At 38.2% G+C, this 22,251-nt stretch overlaps 1 protein-coding gene across 2 annotated transcripts in view; it reads left to right on the top strand.

Annotated features, from left to right (window-relative positions):
- Positions 1-22,251, top strand: part of uacab (uveal autoantigen with coiled-coil domains and ankyrin repeats b) — a 41,889-nt gene that overhangs the window by 7,216 nt on the left and 12,422 nt on the right. The window contains exons 1-4 of one of the 2 annotated variants that reach the window (XM_024294988.2): positions 15,321-15,768; positions 16,306-16,436; positions 19,986-20,074; positions 21,405-21,469. In XM_024294988.2, coding sequence (XP_024150756.1) covers positions 15,733-15,768; positions 16,306-16,436; positions 19,986-20,074; positions 21,405-21,469 — 321 coding nt within the window. In that variant the 5' untranslated portion in view covers positions 15,321-15,732. Of the gene's footprint in view, positions 1-15,320; positions 15,769-16,305; positions 16,437-19,985; positions 20,075-21,404; positions 21,470-22,251 lie in introns of those variants that run through there. The other variant, XM_036217379.1, reaches the window with a different exon arrangement.

Below are 22,251 nucleotides of genomic sequence, written 5' to 3'. Positions count from 1 at the left end.
TTGTCGTAGCTCAGGCGGGAAGCAGTCACCTGACAGTTGGAGAGTTGATAGTTTGAATTTTGGTTTAGACTGTCAACATCTTGGTCTGTTCTTAGACTTTTGGTGGTCTCCTTCTGTAGAAAAGTGCTGTTTTTTGTGCTGATTATACAACGAGTGGCAGTGCAGGGATGTGTCATTTTAAGGATTAATGTCTGGCTCCATGGGAGCTGCTTTGAGGTAATCTCAGCAATGTTAACCCCCCCATGTCTGTTACTGGATTTTCATTCAAGACCAACAAAGGGCAGCTTTTTCTTTGTTCTGGTGATCAAGTCGCCGTGTTTCCTTCAAACCTGTTGGTCATGTTTCTTTGTGACAAGTAATCGAGAACACATTACTAAAGTTTAAGTGGATGTGTAACATGAACTCTTTGTGTTATGGGATCTTGATGGAGAGATTAGAAATGCTGGGGGAGGGTGGCGTGGGACGGGGGCCCAGTTATTGACTGTCTTTGGGCGGGCTGCCGCTGACATCAGCTGTAGCGTGCACACACAGTCAATCATGTTGAGCAACAGAAGCACAAAGATTTTGCTGATGAGGAGACAATCTGCTGTGCAGTGGCTCAGGCTTAAGCCATGTCAAGCTGTTCTCTCTGGGTTTGTATGTTTCCGTCTCTGTCAATTAGTTAAGTGTCTTAGAAGCCTCACAAAAACATATTAGCTTTTCTTCCAAAGCCCCAATCCTCCGCTTATGTGTTGTCTTAACTATTGATATATAAAACAAAAAAAATGTTGAGCCACATAATGTTTTTTATAGTTCAACTTTGAACCTTTTTTCTATATTTTTTGCCCAACCATCCTCTAAAAGAGTTTTGGGGCACAGAAAAGGGCATGGAGAACAATTTTACTTTGGACTTTTCTTGAACATGTTCCTCTTTCTGCTGATCACTAGTAACTATATTTTGTGTTGGAAAATTATGTTTTTCAAAGGAAACATTACTTATATGTGCAATAAAAGATTTATGTGCACAGAATATATATGCCTTCGGAATAACTATTCCATCCATCATATATTTACCTTTGAAAAGAAATGGCAACAAATAATATCCCTGTTTTACTATATGTTGAGCTATAATCTTTATTGTGCTAGACCGCTGGGATAGTCTGCCTTGGTGCAATAGAGTGTGTTGAATACAGACCAGTTAAATGAGATGGAAGATTTTTTTTTCTTTCAAATCCATTCCAAACATGTTCAAGCCTGTGTCTGAACCACTGTTAACAAACAGGTGCACAAAACCCTCTCAACCACCAAATTTAATTATATGTCTTTGTACAGACATAACAAAACTGTTTGTCGTGGATAACCAAGTAAAAGCTTTTCTGACACAAAGTTCAGGGATAGTTGAGACATTTTCTCATGCAGAGTGTACAAATGAATTCTTCTTGGAGCATTGCAGTATCTATTGCCTCCATTTCATTCAACAGGTGCCCTTCAGTATATCTGTCATGGGAAATTTTTGATATCTGGTTCTACTTTTCACTCCAAGTTTCAAGTATTTCTATGTAACTGTGTTGGCCTTGATGGACATGACACAGTGCTTGTAAAAACAGTGCTTTGTCACTTCATTCTGGAAGTGCCTCTTTTTGCTTCCTGTTACATTCCAATTCAAAGATGAGTTTCTTTGAAAGGTGAAGGACAGATTCAGTAGAGCGGAGCTAGGTTCAAAACTGACAAGTCATTTTAACAGAATCCTTTGTAAGCAGAGTGGAACAGACTGACTGGTGATTTATGGGCAAATTGAGAAAAAATTGTTGAGATACTTACTCAACTTCTTTTTATGCCTTTTTTTTAAATGCTGCATTCTGTACAGCACAATTAGACTGATGAACTTGGAGGAAGTGTAAAGAATGCAGTGGGAGCGGCCATAGACATGTATACACTGGATGGATAATCTCTAAACTCACAAATAAGATTCTGAATGGAAAAAATGACTCTCAAAGTAAGATGGGAATGTTGAAGTTTACTCAGCCCACCTCAACAACATGCTAGAAATGGCACAGTAGACCATAAAATGCCAAAGGAAGTTTTTGTTGAATCAACCTACCTGACGATCAAAAAGACATGGCTCTAATAATGCTACCATTTGTGATGTGGTACGATTGGACAGTCAGCCACGAGAAGAGAAATTTTAAAGAGGAGGTACTGAAGAATTAGTCTTTTTTATCTGTTTATTTTTAAAGATCTACAACATTTGGGCATCTGGTACCATTTGAAAGCATCACATTTGGGAAAGGCATCAAGGTGTTTTCCGGGGTCTGATATTGACAGTGAGACATTGGTGGCTAGGGCTGATTGTTGTTGGGTGCCTCTTTGTGTTTCAGGGTGAGTTTCCTTTGCCTGAGGCCTTGGAGGTGAGTTGGGCTTGTGTTTGTCATTATGGTGGTATATTCAGGAATGGTAGAGTCTTGAGTGTTTGACTGGCCAGTACTCCCACTGTCCCTAATGCTCAGGGACAGTAGTTCTTGGAGTTCTGGCATCCACTTTGGCTCCTCTATCAGCCTGCAGTTTGAACAGGCTGAGGCTGATCTGGCTATGTGCTTCTCAATGCCTCCCCCATGGTAATCTAATTTCACCATCGCAAAGAATTGAGAAGACTGTAGGCATGGCCTCCAGGGAGGCCCAGCTTATCAGTTCAGACCTTTCAACTGTAGTTTCAGTGACATACACCATTCCTGGGCTCCCTCTACTAGGAATGTGTAGGCATTGTTGTGGTCTTTCTTCACCTCATTGTGCAAGAACTGCAGTTTGCAGTTTTGTGAACACTGGACATTAGTCCACAGAGCTGCTCAGTAGAAAGGGACTGACCTGTTTTTTTCTGCATACAAACAGGCTTCTGTGACACACTACAATGTCAAGCTATAAACATTTGATGACGATGTAGAACAGGGGTATCAAACATGTGGCCCACGGGCCATATCCGGCGCGCCATATGGTTTAATTCAACCCAGTTATGAAGAAAAAAATATAAGAATTTTTAAAAAATAAAGCAAATTTCTTGCCCATTCCTTTGGTGAGTTATGGTTCTTCAAAGAAATGACTGCGATGTACAAATACACCACTAGGGGGAGCAAAGGAAAATCAAGAGATCAAGAAAAAAAAACTTGATGAATGCCAAACCATGCTGAGTTTTGGGAGAGAAAGCGAGGTTAACGCCAAAATGTTTGTAAGTTTAACCCTCTGGAACCTAGGGTCTAAAACTCTGATTTTGTTTACTTTTTAATTTACCTCTGTATTTTCAATTTAACATGCTTATTTGGTCTCATTTTAATTAGTGCAACCTCTCCTATGTGGCTCTGCCTTTATTTATTTTCATGTTCTAGTCACACATTAGACATAAATTCATTAAAAAAACAGAAAATTCCATCAGGAAAAATGGGATTCATTTTGCTGTGGAATACCCAAAAATGTTTAACAAACTCTTTACAACATAGAATGAAAGTTTTAGGTGTAATTAAGAATAGATTTAGTTAACAAACTAATTGACACATTTTTGAATGAAAATACATAAAAAACTCCATGCAAAATTCACAGATTCCTTATTTGGTTCCTTAGTTGCTAGAGGAACATCACAGACCTCACAGCTCCATGATGTGACCTTTCATATGTTGTCATACAGACAGTAATAGTACTTCAGTCTGCCAGTGCGGCTTCAGCTTCCAGGCATCCCAAAAAATACAAATTTCTCTCCTCAGAGCACAGCTGTCCATTTGACATTTTTCCTGGAATTCTATTTTTTTTTCTCTTTTGTTTTACCTTTTTTTTCCTCATAAACTTACCTTGTTGTGTTTGTGAGGAATAATGTTTTAGGAAGAAGTTTGATCCAGCTTGACTTCAGGTCGGCTCGGCTGGAATCTGCTCTCAGGTGGGGGTCTGTCTGTCCACTCTGTTGTTCGCCTCTCGTAACAGCGGCAGGCTGAACTTTTGCGGAGAAACGCAGCGTTTCCCTGATTTTTGACAGTGCCGGTGGTTGCCGTTGTAGTAAACTCATGTTGGACCCCATAACATAAATAAAATTAAGATCGCTTTCCTCCTTGTGGTGTTTCTAATAACGGACAGCTCTGTTTCGCTCTGTCCCCACCGCAGGTGAGCTGACCTGCATTGCAGCCGTCTGATCAGTTTGTCTTCTGCCTTAATTATTAAAATAAAAGATTGCTTTTGTCAAAAAACTACAAATAAAGGCCATATTCTGCCTTTACTTCAATACAATATGAGTTGCAGAACATAAAAAAAGTTGATTTTCATTTTAGACGTTTTTTTATCACATTGATCTCACAGCTGCACAGCAGGACGCCTGAGGGCGTCCGTTGGTTCCAGAGAGTTAATCTAGTTTAATTTTTCATTGATTAACACATTTATATTTTTTTCGTAGCCCCCCCTGGAGTTTACTATCAGGATTGCTTTAATGTCAGATGTAAAACATTCAGCCTGTATGAAATTGAATACACTTTTTTTTCTTTTTTCTAGTGAAATCCATTTTCTTTGAAATGTATTGGACTCTGTGAATAAAAGTGTAATAAATGATTAGACTACAAGGTTGTTTGAGGCATTTTTTCCAACTAAGAAAAAAACAAGACAAAAACAAAGCTACAGATAACAAGTTGAACAAAGGTTATTTTGCTATTATGTTACTGGTCCGGCCCACTTGAGATCAGGCGGGTTGAATGCAGCCCCCAAACCAAAATGAGTTTGACACCCCTGATGTAGAAAATTCTTGTTTCTTATACATTTTTTTTAATGTTGAGTCCTAACTGGTTTAGTGTTTTTAATTGCTTTACTTGAAATTGGGACACAATGACAAGTAGAAATTCACAGTTTCTCACAACAAAAACTTAACACAAAGGGATTGTGATTTTGAATTCCAATAATAAGCTTTATTGTTCAATAACATTTTTTTATTTAATTTTTAATGTTCAAAAATGAAATTGAATGTAAAGGTCTCACAATAAACACCTGACATTAAAAAATCCTATGTGATAAAACCTTTAACTTTGGCAGATTTCCTCCACTGTTATCTGAGTGGAGAAACATTTTGTGCTGTAATAATTCCTACTCCATCTGCAAAGTTTTAGACGACCACTGTATTTTGCTCTCAACTATTTGAGATTTATATTCCTTAACTTTCTCCATGCTTGATAGCAGGGCAAGATTTTTAGCTTGTGAACAACTATAAAGCTGACCTCTTTCCCTGGTAGAAGATATCCTTTGTAGCTTGGAAAAATATTTGCTTTTCTAGTTTAAATCATGTGAAATTGTTTGATTCCAAGATAAATTAATCGGTCTCTATTATGGATCTGATAGATGAAACAAAGTCCAATACATTTCATTTTAAATAACTGAAACCTCTCAAATTATTATTAAGGGAGCAAAGATTATAAATTCTTGTTGGGGTTTATTTGTCAGACCAAGTATTAAATCATTTAGTAACATTTTTATTAAGTGTTTTGATGTGCAACAAGTCATTCTATGCAAAGCTGTTGGATGACATTTATTCATTCTTTTTGAAGAATTAAAGGACAGTTTCTGTTTTTAAATGAAGCCATTTTTAGAGCTCACATGCTAAGATGAGACTTTTCTGGGAATCCCTCTCCTGTCATGAGGTTTAGTGATAAGGAGTGCTTGAAAAAGCAAACATGTCCAGATGTGCTCCATATGTATCTAATTCTTATCTTTCAACAGTTGACTCCAGTTATAGATTTTTTTTTAACTTCTTGAAAAACACAATTCTCAAACAGCATTCTTTTAAGACCTTTAATCAGGTCACCATGATGAGTACCATTGAATGTTTTAAGCGTCTCAGCCAATGTGACTTGACTTGTAACCACACAGACGTCTAAAGTAACACCGCTGCATTTTTTTTAAACCATTTTATTTTGACTACTTTCCATGTAACCAGCCCCCTGTTTTCAAACCCCTCTCTCTTTGTGTATGGTGACTTGAAAATGCTGGCTATGCAAGCTGCAGCACTGTTATTTGTTCCCAAGTACCGGCATGCCCAAATAGTTCGTTGCATAAGCCGATGTCCTCCTAAGGTGAGATCATGACTGATTTCTGTCTTTACAATTCCTTCTTCAGCAAAACAGCGCTATGTTGTACCTTGTTGGATTCAAGACTGATAAAAGTATTTTCGTCATCGTAAAAAAAAGAAGTTGCACTTGGTTATACTGTATGTAAGCTCTAAATGTACTTTTGCTTGATATTTTACCCTTCAAGACTCTCTTTTTTTTTTTGTCCATATCTGTTTTTTTTTTCTCTTTTCCTGCTGCACCATCTGTCCTGTTTTGGTTCTATTTATTTATTTTCCATCTCCACATGATCAAACCAGCTGCGTTAATAACAAATTCAGCCTCTTTGTGTGTCCTGAACCTTAATCTGCTCATTCTGCTGCTGCTGCTGATATTTCACTGATGGTTAATACTTGCATACAAAGTATCATCAAAAGCTTGGTTAGTCAAATTCACAAGACATATAAATGTGTTTCTTAACAGCAAGAAATGCCACCAGAATGAAAAAAAAGAAACACAAAATGCCTAAGTGAACAGTTATTTGAGATTTTGGTTCCTTAATCTTTCTTTCCCGCTGGGAGCAGGGCAAAGTTCTTAGGATGAGGACAGCTAAAAAGCTGACTTTTTGCCCTGGTAGAAAGTCTTTTGATTGCTTAGGAAAAGCTTTGCCCTTTGGGTTATAAGTCACGGAAAATTGTTTGACCCACCAGAAAAATGAATTAATCTCCATTATGGATCTGATGAAACAAAGTGGAATATATTTCATTTAATTAAACTAAAACGTCTAAAATGCTTAATGGGTCATAAACGGTGTGTGTCTTTAATGCATTTTAGGGCATCTTAAGTATAGATAGTTTTATATAGTCAGTTCTTATATTTCTTGGTGTTGACTTGTAAACTTCTTTCTGTCCCTCTGTTCCTTCTAAACCAGGGATCTCCAACCCTTTTCCTCATAAGCTACTGTCCTGCTTCTTGTTTTGGAGCTAACCTTGATTCAGTAATTACTGGTCACCAGGTGTGTTCAATCACCCAATTCAGCCAACCTGCAATCACTGAAGCTGCAAAACAAGCAGGGCAGTAGCTTACGAGGAAAAGACTTGGAGATGCTCGTTGGTTCAGGAGATCTATTAAAAAAAATTGAATGCAGGTTTCATGGTTGGTTCTTTCATAAAGGTTTTTGTGGTTTTTGTTTTGCAAATAGAAAAAGCCAGTTAAATATTCTTTGTTTTGTGTTTGATAAAGTGTAGATATTTTTTAAGCTTATATATACACAATTGAAATCAAATCTTTTAAAATGAAAATGTGTTTAAGCACTCTTATCAGAATTTCTTTAGCTTTCAACTTGGTGTTAATGTTTTCCCTAATGTTCTCTTCTTTTGAAGTTAAAATTTGATCCTAATTGATGCAGATGACTGCTTAGCATGTGTCTGTAATTAATTAGTATTCATTTGTAAAGTGAATTTTGTCTAAATGTCCCTATTATAGTACAGTAGGGAAAAGTCTTAAAATGCACCTATGCCAATAATTGAAAGGTGATGCTTTTCCCTGTAGTTGGATTTGGTAGATTAGACATTTTTCTTCTTTTTACCACCAGGGGGAGCATGTGTCTATCCTTACTGTCAGACTAGGAAAAGTGATCTACCCAGAGACAGCAAGTAGCCATTGCTCCTTATACATGCCAAAAACTGAGTGACCTTTTTCTCCACACACCTGACCTGAAACATCGGCAGACACTCAAAGATAACCAAGAGGGATGTGGTCTAGTATTTATTTACCTGTTCTGTAGTGACAGATTGACTACAAGCACTCTTCTCCATATTGCTTTTTCAAATACTCCCTGCTTTTCCCTGCTCCGCCCTTTTTTTTCCTATCTCGAGGGGTTTTCGGTTACACTCGGCATGCCTAGACGGTTGCTCACAGTTCAGGTCTACTGTCACAGATCACAAGGGTGTGTGTAGTCGAGGTGGGGGGTACAAAACTGCAAATGCAAGTACCAGAAACTCCCTCCTGATTGTGAATAGCTTGCAGAGAAATGCAGAAAGGATTATGCAACAGTTTGGGTTGGAATGATCGAAATTTGCTTATGACAGTATTTTACAATTGAACAGAATACATATGCAATGCAAGTTGTATATTTTTCATACTTACTTACTGATTAATTTCTAAATGAATATATTATGTGGTGTTTTTTATGCTTTGTTCTTTATTGGGGCTTAATTTCAAGTGGCACAGTTTATCCTTTGAGGTTTTTAGTTTTTGTCAACATTGATCTATCATAAACTACTTTGGCTCAATTCCTTGATAAATCATTGAGGTCCTGAGATTAACTACATTTATTGGAATGTTACTAGGTCTTCATTTGAATTGCCATACATAGTCCTTATAACTACCAGAGAAAATGAGCAAAGGTCCGAAACAGCAACTTATCTTATCCAGAGACTGGAATGACTTGCAAAAAATTCTGAGATTGTACACTTTTATTTCAAAAGCAGATTTTAAAAATCATCTTAACGACTATTTTAAAGATGTATGTTGTTGTTCCTCATTGCAATGATTTTAGGGTTTTATATTTTAGAATGTGTTTATTTCTGATTCTTTTCTGATTCTATTTAATTTTATTTCTTGTATCTTGTAACTTCTTTCTTTTTTTCTTTCTCAAACGGTCTTGCCTTTTCCCAGGCCACAGTTGTAAATAAGAATGTTGTTATTAATCTGTCCTGCCTGGATAAATAAAGGTTAAATTAAAAATAAAATAAAATAAAAAGAGAACAACAAAGGAAGCAGAACATCTGTAAGTTACTGCAGGTGTCAGCTGGGTGCAGTGTCCAATAACAAATAAAGAAGTATCATATCCATGGTGGAGTCTAAGGAGAGTTACACAGATGACCAAATCAAACAAAAATACTTCTCATAACTGACAAACCATTTGAAGTTTCTGCAGAACCTGAATGACTTTTAGACTTTACCACACCAACACTCTTTTTGTTAGAATAAACTTGAAATAATCAACAGTCAGACGTTGTAGGAACTTGATGGTCTGGAGCCACATTACAGCTTGAACAACTGAAAGGGAAGAAAAAAAATGGCACTGCACCAGAAAATCCTGGAAGTGTTCAGCCATCATTACCTCAAACGCTCAAGTTATCCATTATGACCTCCTGATGGCTCCAAATAAAACAGTGCATGTTTTCATAGTGGCCTAGTCAAAAATTGGACCTAATGCAATATATGGTGTAGCATGAACTTCTAACAGGCTGTTTATGGGGAAACAAACCCTCAATTGTGGCAGATTTATAACACTTCTAGGAAGGGTGGAGCAAAGTTCTTCCACAGCCATGTGAAACACTCATGAGTTATCCCAAAGTCTTGCAGCAAGGGTGCTTTGAATGTGTTTCTTTGTTGCTAGTAGGGTGACAGAACCAGTTATTAGGTTAAGGATCCGGATACTGCATGCAGGGCCAGGAAGGCTTATTTTCCTGGAAATTCAATTGTTAATTTAAAAAATATCAGTATTTACTTTAGTTTTTTGTTTAAAATTATTTATTTTAATGTTTTAAGGAGTTGTGATACACTTGTGGCACACAAATGGTTAATAGGGGAAATACTGGAAACATGGTGAATTGCTAAAGACATGTATTCAAATTGTGCATCTCATCTTTTTCTAAGGACCAAAGCGCTTAAGAAATTCAAACATGTTCAGACACTGATTGTAGCCTGAAGCCTGAGGCGGCGTGGGATTCAGTGCCCTGCCCAAGGAAGCTTTGACCCATGGGCTGGAAGATTTGGAATTGAACCTGTGGTCAGAGATCCAATGCTTTCCCTCTGTGCCATGACCCTTCAGACATACTAAAAGCAGGGATTGTACATTATGATCTCTGACTGATCTACTTTGTTTTTGAGTTGAATTCAGTCTAATTAAAGTAATCTATTTTAAGAAAATACTGTTGCCACAGCAGCTAAATTGTTTTTCATAATTTTAAATATTATTATTGAAAAGCTAATATCTTTTAACTGACTAGCTGTTTACAAATAGTTGAAAGCCAATGAATTAACCACAAAGCTGTATCTTTTTTTCACTGTGTACTTGGTAGTCTTTGTACTACCCATTTGATATTTTTTTTCTCCTTGTTTGTATTCATTCATTCTAAGCAAGCCGTGTCTCCGTTCTTGCACAAGGATTTTACAAACTGAGTGCAATTTGTAAAACCTGCTATCACTTAGAGGTCAAACTAGATGTGCTGAAGGTTACACTTGAAAGTTTTGGGTGAGATAAATAGTCCCTCCGTTTTTAATTAATGCATAAATGAAACAACCACACAGGGTCGGTGTTCAGCGCTGTTTGACTGGAGATCTTGCAACAATTACCCAATTTGGGGGACAAATTGTGTCTTCCAACAACTAGCATGATGACAAAAATAGAACCAGAAAGAATAATTTGTGCCTCTGGACTGTCCTGCAGGGCTTTTAGGAGATATCTTTGCAGGAGACCTGCCTGTACTGATTATAATGGTATCTGATTAAAGCAGCACTGCTATAAGTTTATGCTGCTGCGCAACAGGAGTAAAAACATGATCAGTGAGATCAATTTTTTAAAATAATTTTCTCATGGAACCGGTGTGAACATCCTTAACAAAAAAGTTGTTGATCTTTCTTTTAATCTGCTCACATCATCTGAGGCTATATCCATTCTGTTTATTAGTCTGCTTGCTACTCTTCTCCTTCTGACCATTGCATTTGCTAATGGAATCCCACACCCACCATTCTGGACCCTAGCCAATCAGAGGTGGGCTTGCTTCTTTCACCATCTTTGATTGGTTTAGACTACAAAATACAGGCTGCTTATGTGGGTCTGCTGAATCTCAGGGAGACTTTCAGAGTTGCTGAGATGTGTGGTCCTTTTTTTTTTTTTTTTTTTTTTTAAATGCCTCAAACAGCAGATCACACTGATGCAACAAAGATTTTTATTGGTTGCACCATTGAGTGATGAGGGTGCATCTGCAACCAATTTGCAACCAAAATTGCAATTGATCAACTTTTTTAAATGGCTCTGCACATTACTCATGAAATGACTGAGGCTGGGGTTTCATGACGCAGCGTCTCAATGCAGATGATTCCAATGATCTCGGTCATCCACATACTTATAACTTGAAACCGCATAAGCTGCTGCAGTTTGCCGTACACAACTATCATCTAGCACATTAACGTGTGAGTTTATGTGTAGTTTTGGCTTCAGTCTGTTGTCAGATGACTGGTTAGATATTTTCTGCTGATGAGTTCATCTTTGTGGACATTAGAGACCCATTAGTCTGGCCAGGGGCTGAGAGATGGAGGAAACTGGGGTGTTGGAAAAGAATTTCAGCCTGTAAACTGCTGGCAAATTGAAAGCAAAGGATGTCTGGAATCTGGGTGAAAGTATTACCACACACCCAGAATAATCTTTGCAGACAGGTATCTTATCCTACCTCATCCTATGTCAGGTGATGCTATGTCCTGAGTGACACAGAGTTAAAATAGAAGGTTTAGGTAATGCAAAGGTTTAACTAGCACAGTAAAAAGGAGTTTAATAATGATATAACAGCATTTGGGGTGACAGTATGTATTATTTTAAGATTTGAATGTATTGTTATTTATATTTTAAATGTTATATTCTACAGTGACCTTAATGACACTGAAGTTGCCATGCAAATTGCAAAACAATGAAAGAATGGTGGTTGTGAAATTAAATTCTTCTAATGCTTTGTACAGCTTTTTATGACCTTCTTCAGCTCACTAAATAATTTTCTATCCATATTTCTGTTGTGAACTACTTTTGGAGATTGTGTTGTGGAAACAACAGTGTTGGCGAATATACCCAAAATTTCTTCACACCTCATCTTTTCTAGATCTTCTGGAGAAAATTTGAAGTGTTCTTTATCCAGATTTCATTTCTGCTGCTGGGTCTCCTAACTCAGGAAGGTGTTTGGGTGACTTTCTTGTGATTTTACTAATCCCCTCTCAATTGGTTCCTCCAAATTTGAAGGAGTAACAGTTCTTCCTTGAGTTCTTTCTGGATGGCTGAGCTTGTCCCATTTTTTAAAGAAGACCCGAGTCGACCTATGAGGGAAGCTTTGTTAAGTTGTATCTGTTTTCCTAAAACCTACCTTCTGACGTGAAGCCATTGGCCCTATCATCTCATCTTAAATACAGCATCAGACCCCTATTAGACCGTTGAGGGTTTTGGGAAGTTCAACAGCTGCTCTTTGTTTTAGTTGTAGGGTTTGTACTCTGATCCAATTACAACTCTTTTTGTTTGTGTCTGTCATACGGTACTTTTCCTTTGTTGTTGATACTTTGAGATCTGCTCTCCAAACTTACACGAAAAAAACCTCACCTAATATGATTTTAGACGGCATGATCTGATCAGCAGAAATTTCACAAAAGTGTACTAATGCTGTATGGTAGACCTCTGCAGCTGTGTTGTTTTTTCTGTGTTGACAATAGACAAACAAGTTGGAAAAGATTATTAGCTTGGTGTTGTGGTGTACTAATCATCTTCTGCCTGCACTAACTCAGAAAATAAGCTGAGGAGGGGGCACATGCTGTGAGACAGAAAGACCAGAACCTCCATTGTCTGTATGAAGACATTCATTCATCATTAACACATGGTGCACCTGCTGAACCTGCTGAGCTAAATCCCACCCCACTGCTGGGATAACTCAAGTATCCATCTTCTCATTTGCCTAATTTTTGTCACATTGTATGTTTGTGTGCCTAACTCCACATTTAAACCCACTGCAAAAAAGCAGTTGTCAGAATATATATATATTTTTTTCTTAAAATACATTTTTCCTTTTTTTTTGTCAAACTAAAATAAAAATAATATTCTGGACATAGTTTACTTTAGCAAGACTTTGGTTTTGCAGTTGAGCCAGAACTTAGTGACATTTTAAATGAATGAAAACAGCCTTTAAAACAAAATCAAGCTTTCCAGCAGCACTTGCATCTACCAGCACCAACTGGAAGGTCAATAGTTAACCTAAAAGGGAGTTCAACTGTAAAACTAACTCCTTGCTTTAAGTTACTTCTCCAAACCGTGAACAATCCATTACCTTTTTATGAATATTGTGAAGAGTTAAATCTAGCTTCTACAAACAGAGTCGAAATTTCCTCTTTTCCATTAACAATAATGCTGTGTATTGTTGTTTTGTGGTCGTCTGCTGGTAAATCGCTCATGGAAACTAGATTCCTTTCAGATGTTCTTTTTTGTGAGCGTATCTTGGGGGTAATCAAACTTCCATAAAAATAAACTTCTCAGCTTACATTTATCTTTCTATTATATTACTTTTTTATCTAAAGTTGGGTTTTTAGAACTTTTAAGCTCAATGGTGTTGATATAAAGAAGTTTTGTTCAAAAGGTAGAAAAATAAAATACTAAGATGACTCCTGCTTTCCAGACCTACTTTTGTAAAGTACTTAATGCCCCACTCCAACTATTTTTTTTTTCTATTTTACAATTGTTCCCAGTGGTCTTATAATTAAGATTATGCCGTTTTTAGACCAAAAAAAAAAAAAAAAACAGTTATTTTTTTTTTTTTAAACAGTTTCTGCAGATAAGCAGAAGCTCATTATAAATTTGTCTTTAAGTTGTGGGACAGTTGGAACCGAAGTTGGCCCTTGCTAATTTCCCATCAGCCCTTTGTTTGCAGTCTTTCCCAATAGCTTATGGCACCTCATAAGTCCAAGCTAAGTCAGTGTAGCAACAAAAAGGCAAACAATATAGAAGCTAATCAGCCGTCCAGTTTTGAGCTAGATGCCAGCTCAGATGAGGAAAATGATGATATTAATTTATCAATTTGTCTGCAAGTGGACACATCAGAATTGGAGCAGAGAAGGGAGACTTTGGCCTGCTTGTGGGAGTTATTGCATCACAAATCCAAGTTTTTTTCAAACTGCTGTTTTTTTTCTGCTCTTAATCCCAAATGATTTGAATAAAGAAATACTCAAAAACACAATTTTAAACTATTATTAAACTATTATTTATATGTCCCCATCATGAGAAAAAGGCTACATGTCAAAACACCAAAAAACAGGATTTTCATTAGAGTAGATCTGTAAACAGAATTCATTAAAACCCAAAGGTACACAAATATTGTAAGACACAGATGGGACTAATGCACGCAATGGCAAGAGGCCATTTTGGCATCTTTGTTTCTATGCGAGGAGAGCAACTTTTGTAAATGGACACCTGCTTCTTCATATGGCATGTCATGTGGAAGAGTTATTCTGCATGTTTGTGAATATCAGTGTTGCTCTGTAAACGCCAGTCTGGCAGGACCAGTAACCAGAGCTCACAAGAAGCTGATGCAGTGTGTAAATTACACGGGTCCTCCATACTCTTCACTCCTTTTCTGGGACTGCTGTCACTGTGCATTTTTGCTTGATACTTTTTGCTCATTAAAAGTGGGGAGGACTCTGCATGATACATTTTGCCATTTGGTGAAGGCGTTGGGTAGACGGTTGGACGGCCGAGCACCAAGTCGCATAATTATTGAACATTTCTGCTGCACTGCAAGAGCGAAGTGAACCACTTCTCTTGGGTTAATGTGGGCTTATAGGTCTTTAGTGTCCCCTCAGAGCTTGAGCCCACATCATTTCAAATCTGTAAACCATAACTGCCCTCCCCCAACACAGACATTAATATTTTCACTTGGCGGCAAGCAGTGAGTGTAGTGTGGGGGTGGGCAGAGTAAGCAAGGTCTCTTTGGCTGGTGCTTTTTCATGCTTGCAGTGGTGAAAGATACTAAAGCCATTACTCATTGGACTGGAATGTCCAGAATGTATTCTTAGCCCCTGTCTTCCTATCAGTCACTACAGAAAGGTTGGAGGGTCAAAAAATAAAGAGGTAACCAGTCTGCAGGGCTGTCTGCACTGCTGCTGTTTACCAGGGAGGGGGTGATATTTTAAACCTGAGAGAGCTCACATATTTACCCCACTGAGCTGGACTGACCTTGCCATTTGGTGGTGTGAGGAAGCTGGGGACTACTGATAGTGAAGAGACGAGGCAAAGAGAGGAGTCCTTTAACCCCTGGCTCCTCGATAAACAAGAGCAGGCTGCCTTTACTGACTGAAGACTCCCCACAATTCAAGAAGACGACCACCAAAACAAAGCGACTGCTTTAAACTAAGTGTTTACAGTTTAAAGTCAAGGATAGGAGGAACTACATCCGAGGGGAGCAACAAGCAGCCACCCTGAGCTGACTGTTACTCCAGAGGAGGAGTTGCAGTTGCCGGCTAGGGCAGGTCCCAGGGCTGGCAGGGCTGGCCCTACTGCTTCTCCACCTCCATTTTTTTCCCTTTTTTCCTACTCCTTCTCCTCCTTTAACAATCATCCAAACTGCTGTGCAGTGATGGACATGCAGACACAGCTCCTGAGCAACAAAGGAATGCTTAGAAAGTCTTGACAAATGCATTTCTCTGCCTCTAGTGAGGGGGAAGCCCTTGTGTTTTGCTGGTCAATAAAAGGACCCTCCACTGCTGCACTGACTGAGGTTTTCTGCTCTCATCCTCTTTTTGCACTCACTGGTTGAGTGCAGTAGGACACTGAGGATTTTTCTTTTTTATACATTTTCTTTTTCTCAGTTTTTCTCTTTTGAAAACCGGAACAGTGGCGACTTTTTCTATAGCACGGTGCAAGGACCAGCTCCACTCACCCAAAATGAGCCGCTGGCTGAAATGCACCTCCATGCACTTTGTATGTATCTGTTGCTTGTAGTTTGACTCTTTCATTGCAGGTTCTTTTTACAGTTCAACTTTCTGTTTTTTACATCTTGTAAATTGAGATTATCTTATGTTATGAATAATTATTGTTTTCCTTTTGTAGTATGTAGTGTTTGTCAGTTTTGCAACAGAAACTTTAGAATATGAAGCTCTCTTTTTATGTTTTTAGCTCTGATTTAAAGGTTGTAGAATTTTAAAGTTGCTGCACTTAATTGCATTTATTTTAGTTTCTAAATGCAGAAATAGAATGTTGCTATCTTCTATTTGTGCCAAAAATTTCTTTATCGACTGTAATGCATGTTAAAACTGATCTAAGACCAAAGTGCTTGTCCCTGTTGCACAATTGAGACCTGGGCTGCATTCCTTTTAAGGAATCAGGTATGCTTGTGTGCTAAATCAAAAGCCCACAGAGAATCAGGTGTCAGTGTGTTGCATGTAAACACTTGGTCAGCCCTTGCCTTGTAAAACCTTGTCCATTGTGTATCTAATATTTGAGTTTTGTCATTGTTAGAACACAGACTGGAACAAGTACGATGATCGGCTGATGAAAGCAGTGGAGCGTGGAGAAGCGGACAAAGCTGCAGCTGTTCTCAGCAAGAAAGGCATCATCCCCACCAAGCTTGATGTAGAAGGACGCTCTGCGTGAGTAACACACACACATCTGCACACACTGGAGTTGGAACAAAACATGGATGAAACTCTTCACACAAATCAGCAGTAGGACATTGTTGAACATGACCAGGACGTGCAAACGTGGAAGTTCATCTTGCTGACCTATTTCTTTTTTTTTATTTGTCTCTGCATCCAAAATTCCCTCTGTATTTTAACACTGAATGTAATTGTAATTGTTACCCTTTTGAACCCGATTACAATATTTCCTTCCTTGAACATCAAACAGTTGTCATGAAGCAGTTTTATTTTTAAGAAATTTCCCTTTTTTTTTAGACCTTTCTTTTCTTTTTGTGCCCAGCTGCACTGAGGTCAGTGTAGGAGTTGGTGAAAGAATACTTTTGGTAACTGAAGCCTTGGCCACTCTGGTCAGAAGCAGTTTATGTTGTTCCAGCAGGAAATGACTCCCTTCAAAATCAGATCCACCGCAGTGTTTCCAAAACTAATACATTTAAGCACAACCGCTCTATTATCATGGCCGGCTGACACCAGGATTCTCCCCGTTTTCTAAATTAGGACTACTCTGTGGAAATATCAGATCTTCCAAGTTTTACAGATGTCAGAATTTTGCAGACTACATAGTTTTAATTTAAATATATATATATATATATATATATATATATATATATATATAAAATAACATAGGAAAAACTTTGGAAGAGAGTCTATATTGACAGATATAAATGTTTGTTGTTTTGTTTTGACCAACTACTGCCACTTATTTTAGGTTATCAAAGTAAATTCAACTATACTTCTATGAGTGATCATAAGACCTGGACTTTAAAAACAATATTGTGAGATAGTATGTACTGTAGTTGCTTTTCCTTCTAAGCTTAAAACATGAAACCATCTCTCTGGGAGTTTCCTCTAATTTCATTTTGTGCATTAAGTTTATTTTGATAAGAGTTTTGTTAAATGACAAAACCACAACCTGCTATTTTGAACTGTATTAAATTGCTACTTTAGCACCAATTAGACAAATGATTGATGGATATGAATGAGCTGAGCTGTACTAACAGCTAACATGTCCTCTAATAAAGGGGCAGGTTGTTTTCAGATCTACACTCAAGGTTGTGTTTTTCAGCTCCACAATAAAATACCTTAGAGGTTTTTGTATTCAAACACTGTCATCTCATCTCTTTCTGTTTAAACTCCAGCACAATGACTCAAACATAAAAGCAACTTACAGTACCTGAAAATATAGTGGGAGAAGTCAGACTGTACTTTGGCCAGGTCTGTCCAAAATAAGAAAAAAAGTAATCACAGCTTTGGAACTGGCCACACACACACAGCAACGGTCTATGGCACTGTAGGATTCAAAAACTCAGTTGTAGGACTGTTAGTATTGAAATAGTATAAAAATGGAAACTGTAATCAATCTTAGTGGTCCCACTGATCACAATGTAATAAAGCAAAATTCAATACCAAAAAAATGTATTTAAAAAAGATAATTTGCTAGAAGTGATGACAAACCTTGAACTTACTGATAGCTTTTTAAGTTCCACTCAGGTCAATTTTAAAAGCATTCTCAGTGGTCTTTTAATTATGAACATGGCATTTTTAGCTAAAATCAGAAAACGTGTCAGTTTCTAGGACATAGTTTCTGCAGAGCAGGAGGAGTTCATTAGAAATTCACCTCGGAGTTGTGGGCGGGACTGTTGGTGCGGAGTCAGCCCACCCCCACTTCCTGTCAACCATCAGTTTACATGCTCTCCTGCTAGCTTGCAGCCCCTCACAACTCAAAACTTAACATTCCCGGTGCAATAAAAATGATGCGCAATAATGGAGCTATCCAGTCGCACAGTTTTAAATCAGATAGGAGCTTGGATGAGGAAAACAAAGACGTGCATGGATCTATCTGTCAGTGAGTGGATGTATCGGAATGAAGCAGAGTATGGAGGTTGTGGCCACAAAAATCACATCTTTTTCCATTTGTATTTTTTTGTCTGCCCCATATTTCCTAAAAAATGCCCAAAACACATTTTTATCGAAATAGATCTTTGGGGGGTCTTAAAGCATTGATCAGAAATTGAGAAATTAGGTGATTAATTTATTTTTACAAATTTATCAAGGTACTGTTAGATCACAGAATCATCTCAAATAAAAACATAAAGCATTATAATTTTTTTTTACAGAATTTCAAATTGACAGGGATCCACTACACTTAAAATCCATGATTAATCTAACTTTGCCTGAAAACATTAAAACAAATCCTTTCCTTTATTCACTAGTTTGTTTGTTTTTTTGAACAAATCAGGTATTCATGATCATGTGTGACGTGTAAACTTTTACAATGTGAAACAGCTGATGATGATTACAAAAACTCAATTGGAGGGACTATAGTTCATCCTGCACACGCATACAATCCAGTTTGGATATGTGGGAAAAAAATGAACTGCAGCCACAGTTTTAACTGTTTTGACCTGAAAGGTTCACTTCATGATACACTGCTCAGCTACTGACATTTACTTTATGGTTTAGTCTCTCATCTCCCCAACTTTAAAAATAGCAGTCATATTTTGTAGACTGTCAACTTGAAGTGTGCCCAAGGAGCAGGTGTAAAGATGAAATGGCAGTGCTGAATGGGCTTCCTTCACTGTAAGCATGTCACCGAGGCTTCAGATGAGACACGCCATACATGTGTTCAAATCAAACTCTGCAAAGAGATGGAAGGAAAATGACATGCTCCAAAGGTCTTGCACACAAACCTGCCCTGATTTTTAGCAGCCGATAGTTTAAATGACACTAATGTGACCTGTCACTCCATTTTTAGCAAGAGTCATGAAAAAAACCCTGCACTCTTTTAAGTGTACGGCCTGAACTTGTCAGTTGTGACCACCTAACTTGATTTGCCTCGGTCAGCTTCCTGTCTGCTCTGAGCCCCACTTAGGGTCGTGACCCCTGCCTCTCCCCAGGAGACTGATATCTCCTGCCATCAACACAGCTTTTAATACCCCTTGCCAGTGTTGAGGTGACAGCCTCGCTGTCTCCTTGGCAGATACCTCTGAGTTAACGGGTAAACGGTTCATGTGGCTGAGATAGGCTGAGATTAGTTACACATAGGAGCCTTAAGCACCCCCCTGACGCCTGCTTGTAGCACTGCTATGGGTTCAATCAAAGACTTGCAAGTAGGGGACATTTGAGTGAAAAGTCGGTGCTTCAAACCTTAAACTACATCGATGAGCTAAGAAGTACGAGCATCATAAACATTGAAAAAAGTATGAGCATCTTTTAAAAGGCATTAAATATAGTGAAAAACAGTTTTTTATACCATCTGCTCGAGTATTGCAGCTTTAAAACCAATTTAGTTAGAAGAGAGTTGTGGCTTTTATTTGTTGTATTTCTTTAAAAGAGAACATTTTTGTCTAAGATGCACATTATACTGATGGCAAGGACAATGTGTTTGTTTTCAGTACAGTACATGTCCTTAGCTGGTATCCTGCTCTTCACATTTCTGCTCTGTGCTCATCTTTCACTCAGGTACTCCTTCCTAGAGTTGAATAGATTTTGTTTATTTCCCAGATTTCATCTGGCAGCAACACGAGGACAACTGGAGTGTCTCAGTCTCATTCTGGGACACAACGTTGATATCACAGCAAGTGATGCCACTGGTGAGTTTTGGTTGGGTGGGGACTGTGGCCTAAAGCTGTGTTTGTTTTTGTGGTTTCTAATTTAGCTCTGCCCTAATTAGTCTGACAAATTCTGATCCAAAAATCTGTCCTGTCGTGTCTCTAAAGCAGACCTGGAGGTTCTTACACTTTTTAGGGCTGAACCGAGTATACATTGAGATGCTTAAACTTTTTCTTGGTAATGTCTTTTCCATTTCATAACACTATAGATGAAAACAAGACAGTAATTATTTCAGTCTTAAAGCTACAGAATTGAAATATTTTCAAATATGTCATTTTTGCTTTATGAATAATACTGCACTTGGGGGTCTTTACTTTAAATAAAATCCTACAAATTAGTATTATGATATGATTTGTCTAAGTCCTAATTAGTGTTTATTTTCAATCTGTTAAGAATCAGTTAATTAATCTATTTTTATGCAAATATTTAGTGATTAAACTATGAGCTACTACATCTATTGAAATATTTGTAACCAGTGCAGTTAAATGAGTAAAACTGATTTTTCTTTCGTTACACATTTGTAATTTAAATGCCTTTTTTACTGCTTAAAGTTCCACTCTGATCATTTTTTTAATGTATTTTTAAGGTGTTCCCAGTGTTCTTTTATTTATAATTTTGCCATTTTTAGCCAAAATACAAAAAACTTGTCATTTTCTAGGACATAGTTTCTGCACAGTGGCAGTAGTTATTTGAGATTAACCTTGGAGTTGTGGGGCTGGACTGTTGATGTGGAGCAAGCCCACCTCCAGTTCCCGTCGCCCAACTGTTTACATGCTTTCCTGCTAGAGTAGAGTCACTGACACCTCAAAAATAACATAAACGTTGCACCAAAAATGTTGAGAAATATTGGAGCTATCTAGCTGTACAGTTTTGAGCGAGGTGGCCGAGGAAAACCTACTAATTGACTACAAGTTGATGCATTAGGTTGGAGGGAGCATTGAGCTTGTGGCCCATCTACTGTAGCCTCTATATAACAAATACAACCCTTGGCAAAGGGCATTTTATCGTCTGCTCCTCATTCACGCTGATTTGAATAAAGAAATGCCCAGAAATGTAATTTTAAGCTTAATTTTCTTAATACATGTTCTCTATCATGAGAAAAACTGCCACCAGAACATGTTAAAAACTGGATTTTCATCAGAGTGGATCTTTAAAGCACTAACAGTAAAATAGTTTCAGAAATCTAGGAAGGTCATAGCTTGTGTCGTTTTCTCATTGGCAGACTGTGATGGACCATAAATTTGCACACACCAGGAGCAAACATCAATATAGAACTTATTGCTTTTTAATGAAGGTGATTTTCTTTTGTAGGCAAAAGTGCTCTTCATCTGGCCTCGAGAAATGGACACTTTGTGTGTGTGCAGAAACTGCTGCAGGTAAAAGAAACCTCTCCACACCGACCCTGAGCGTTATTTCCCTCTGTGAGGAGGACAAACATGAACGTCAGTTTAGAGGATTTTATTTAGAACCCCTATACTGGTACACGGTGTATCTAGGCACCACTGTAATTCAGTTTCATGTAGCAGTCTCCCAGTATGCGGTCAATCAGAGCAGTTTCCCTTTCAGCACCCCTAAATAATTATTACCAACTACCTCTGGCTGCTGAGCCAAATCCATATCAGTCAACAGTAGGCTGATGAGTCACAGTGTCACTCTGGGGATTTATGTGTTTACAATGTGGGGGGTGTTGGCTTCAATATTGTGCTCCCAAAGTATTGTAAGCCTTCTCCCACTTTCATTCTGTCACATGACAATGATCTAATGGAGGTCACGGCTATTGGTAGGGGATTGTCGGTGGTGTTGACATGCCTTCTGCCCGTTCTTAGTGCCGTCATCGCACCACACAAAGTGGATGCCAACACCCTCTAACTCTACTATCCTACCCTCCCCATCGCTTTGCCGTCATCTCTCACTGCAGCCCCCCCTTTCTGTCATTTGAGCATGTTGATAATTTTTGTCCCTTGTTGCTAGAGGGAGATGGGGGTTTTAGAATGGGTAGGCAGAGCTGGCTGGCAGTCTTACCTAGCAACATCAAGGCAGAGTTGGCACTGATCCTAAAGGCTTTCATCACAGTCTTCATCCCCGCAGAAGTGCAGTCACTGGTGTCCTGCCGTCTGAGTGAGCGTGGAGAGACATAAACACATCAGCACAGCGCCAC

The sequence above is a fragment of the Oryzias melastigma genome, linkage group LG3, assembly GCF_002922805.2.
Source record: "Oryzias melastigma strain HK-1 linkage group LG3, ASM292280v2, whole genome shotgun sequence".
NCBI classification, from domain to species: domain Eukaryota; kingdom Metazoa; phylum Chordata; class Actinopteri; order Beloniformes; family Adrianichthyidae; genus Oryzias; species Oryzias melastigma.
This window is presented reverse-complemented; position numbering and strand designations above follow the sequence as displayed.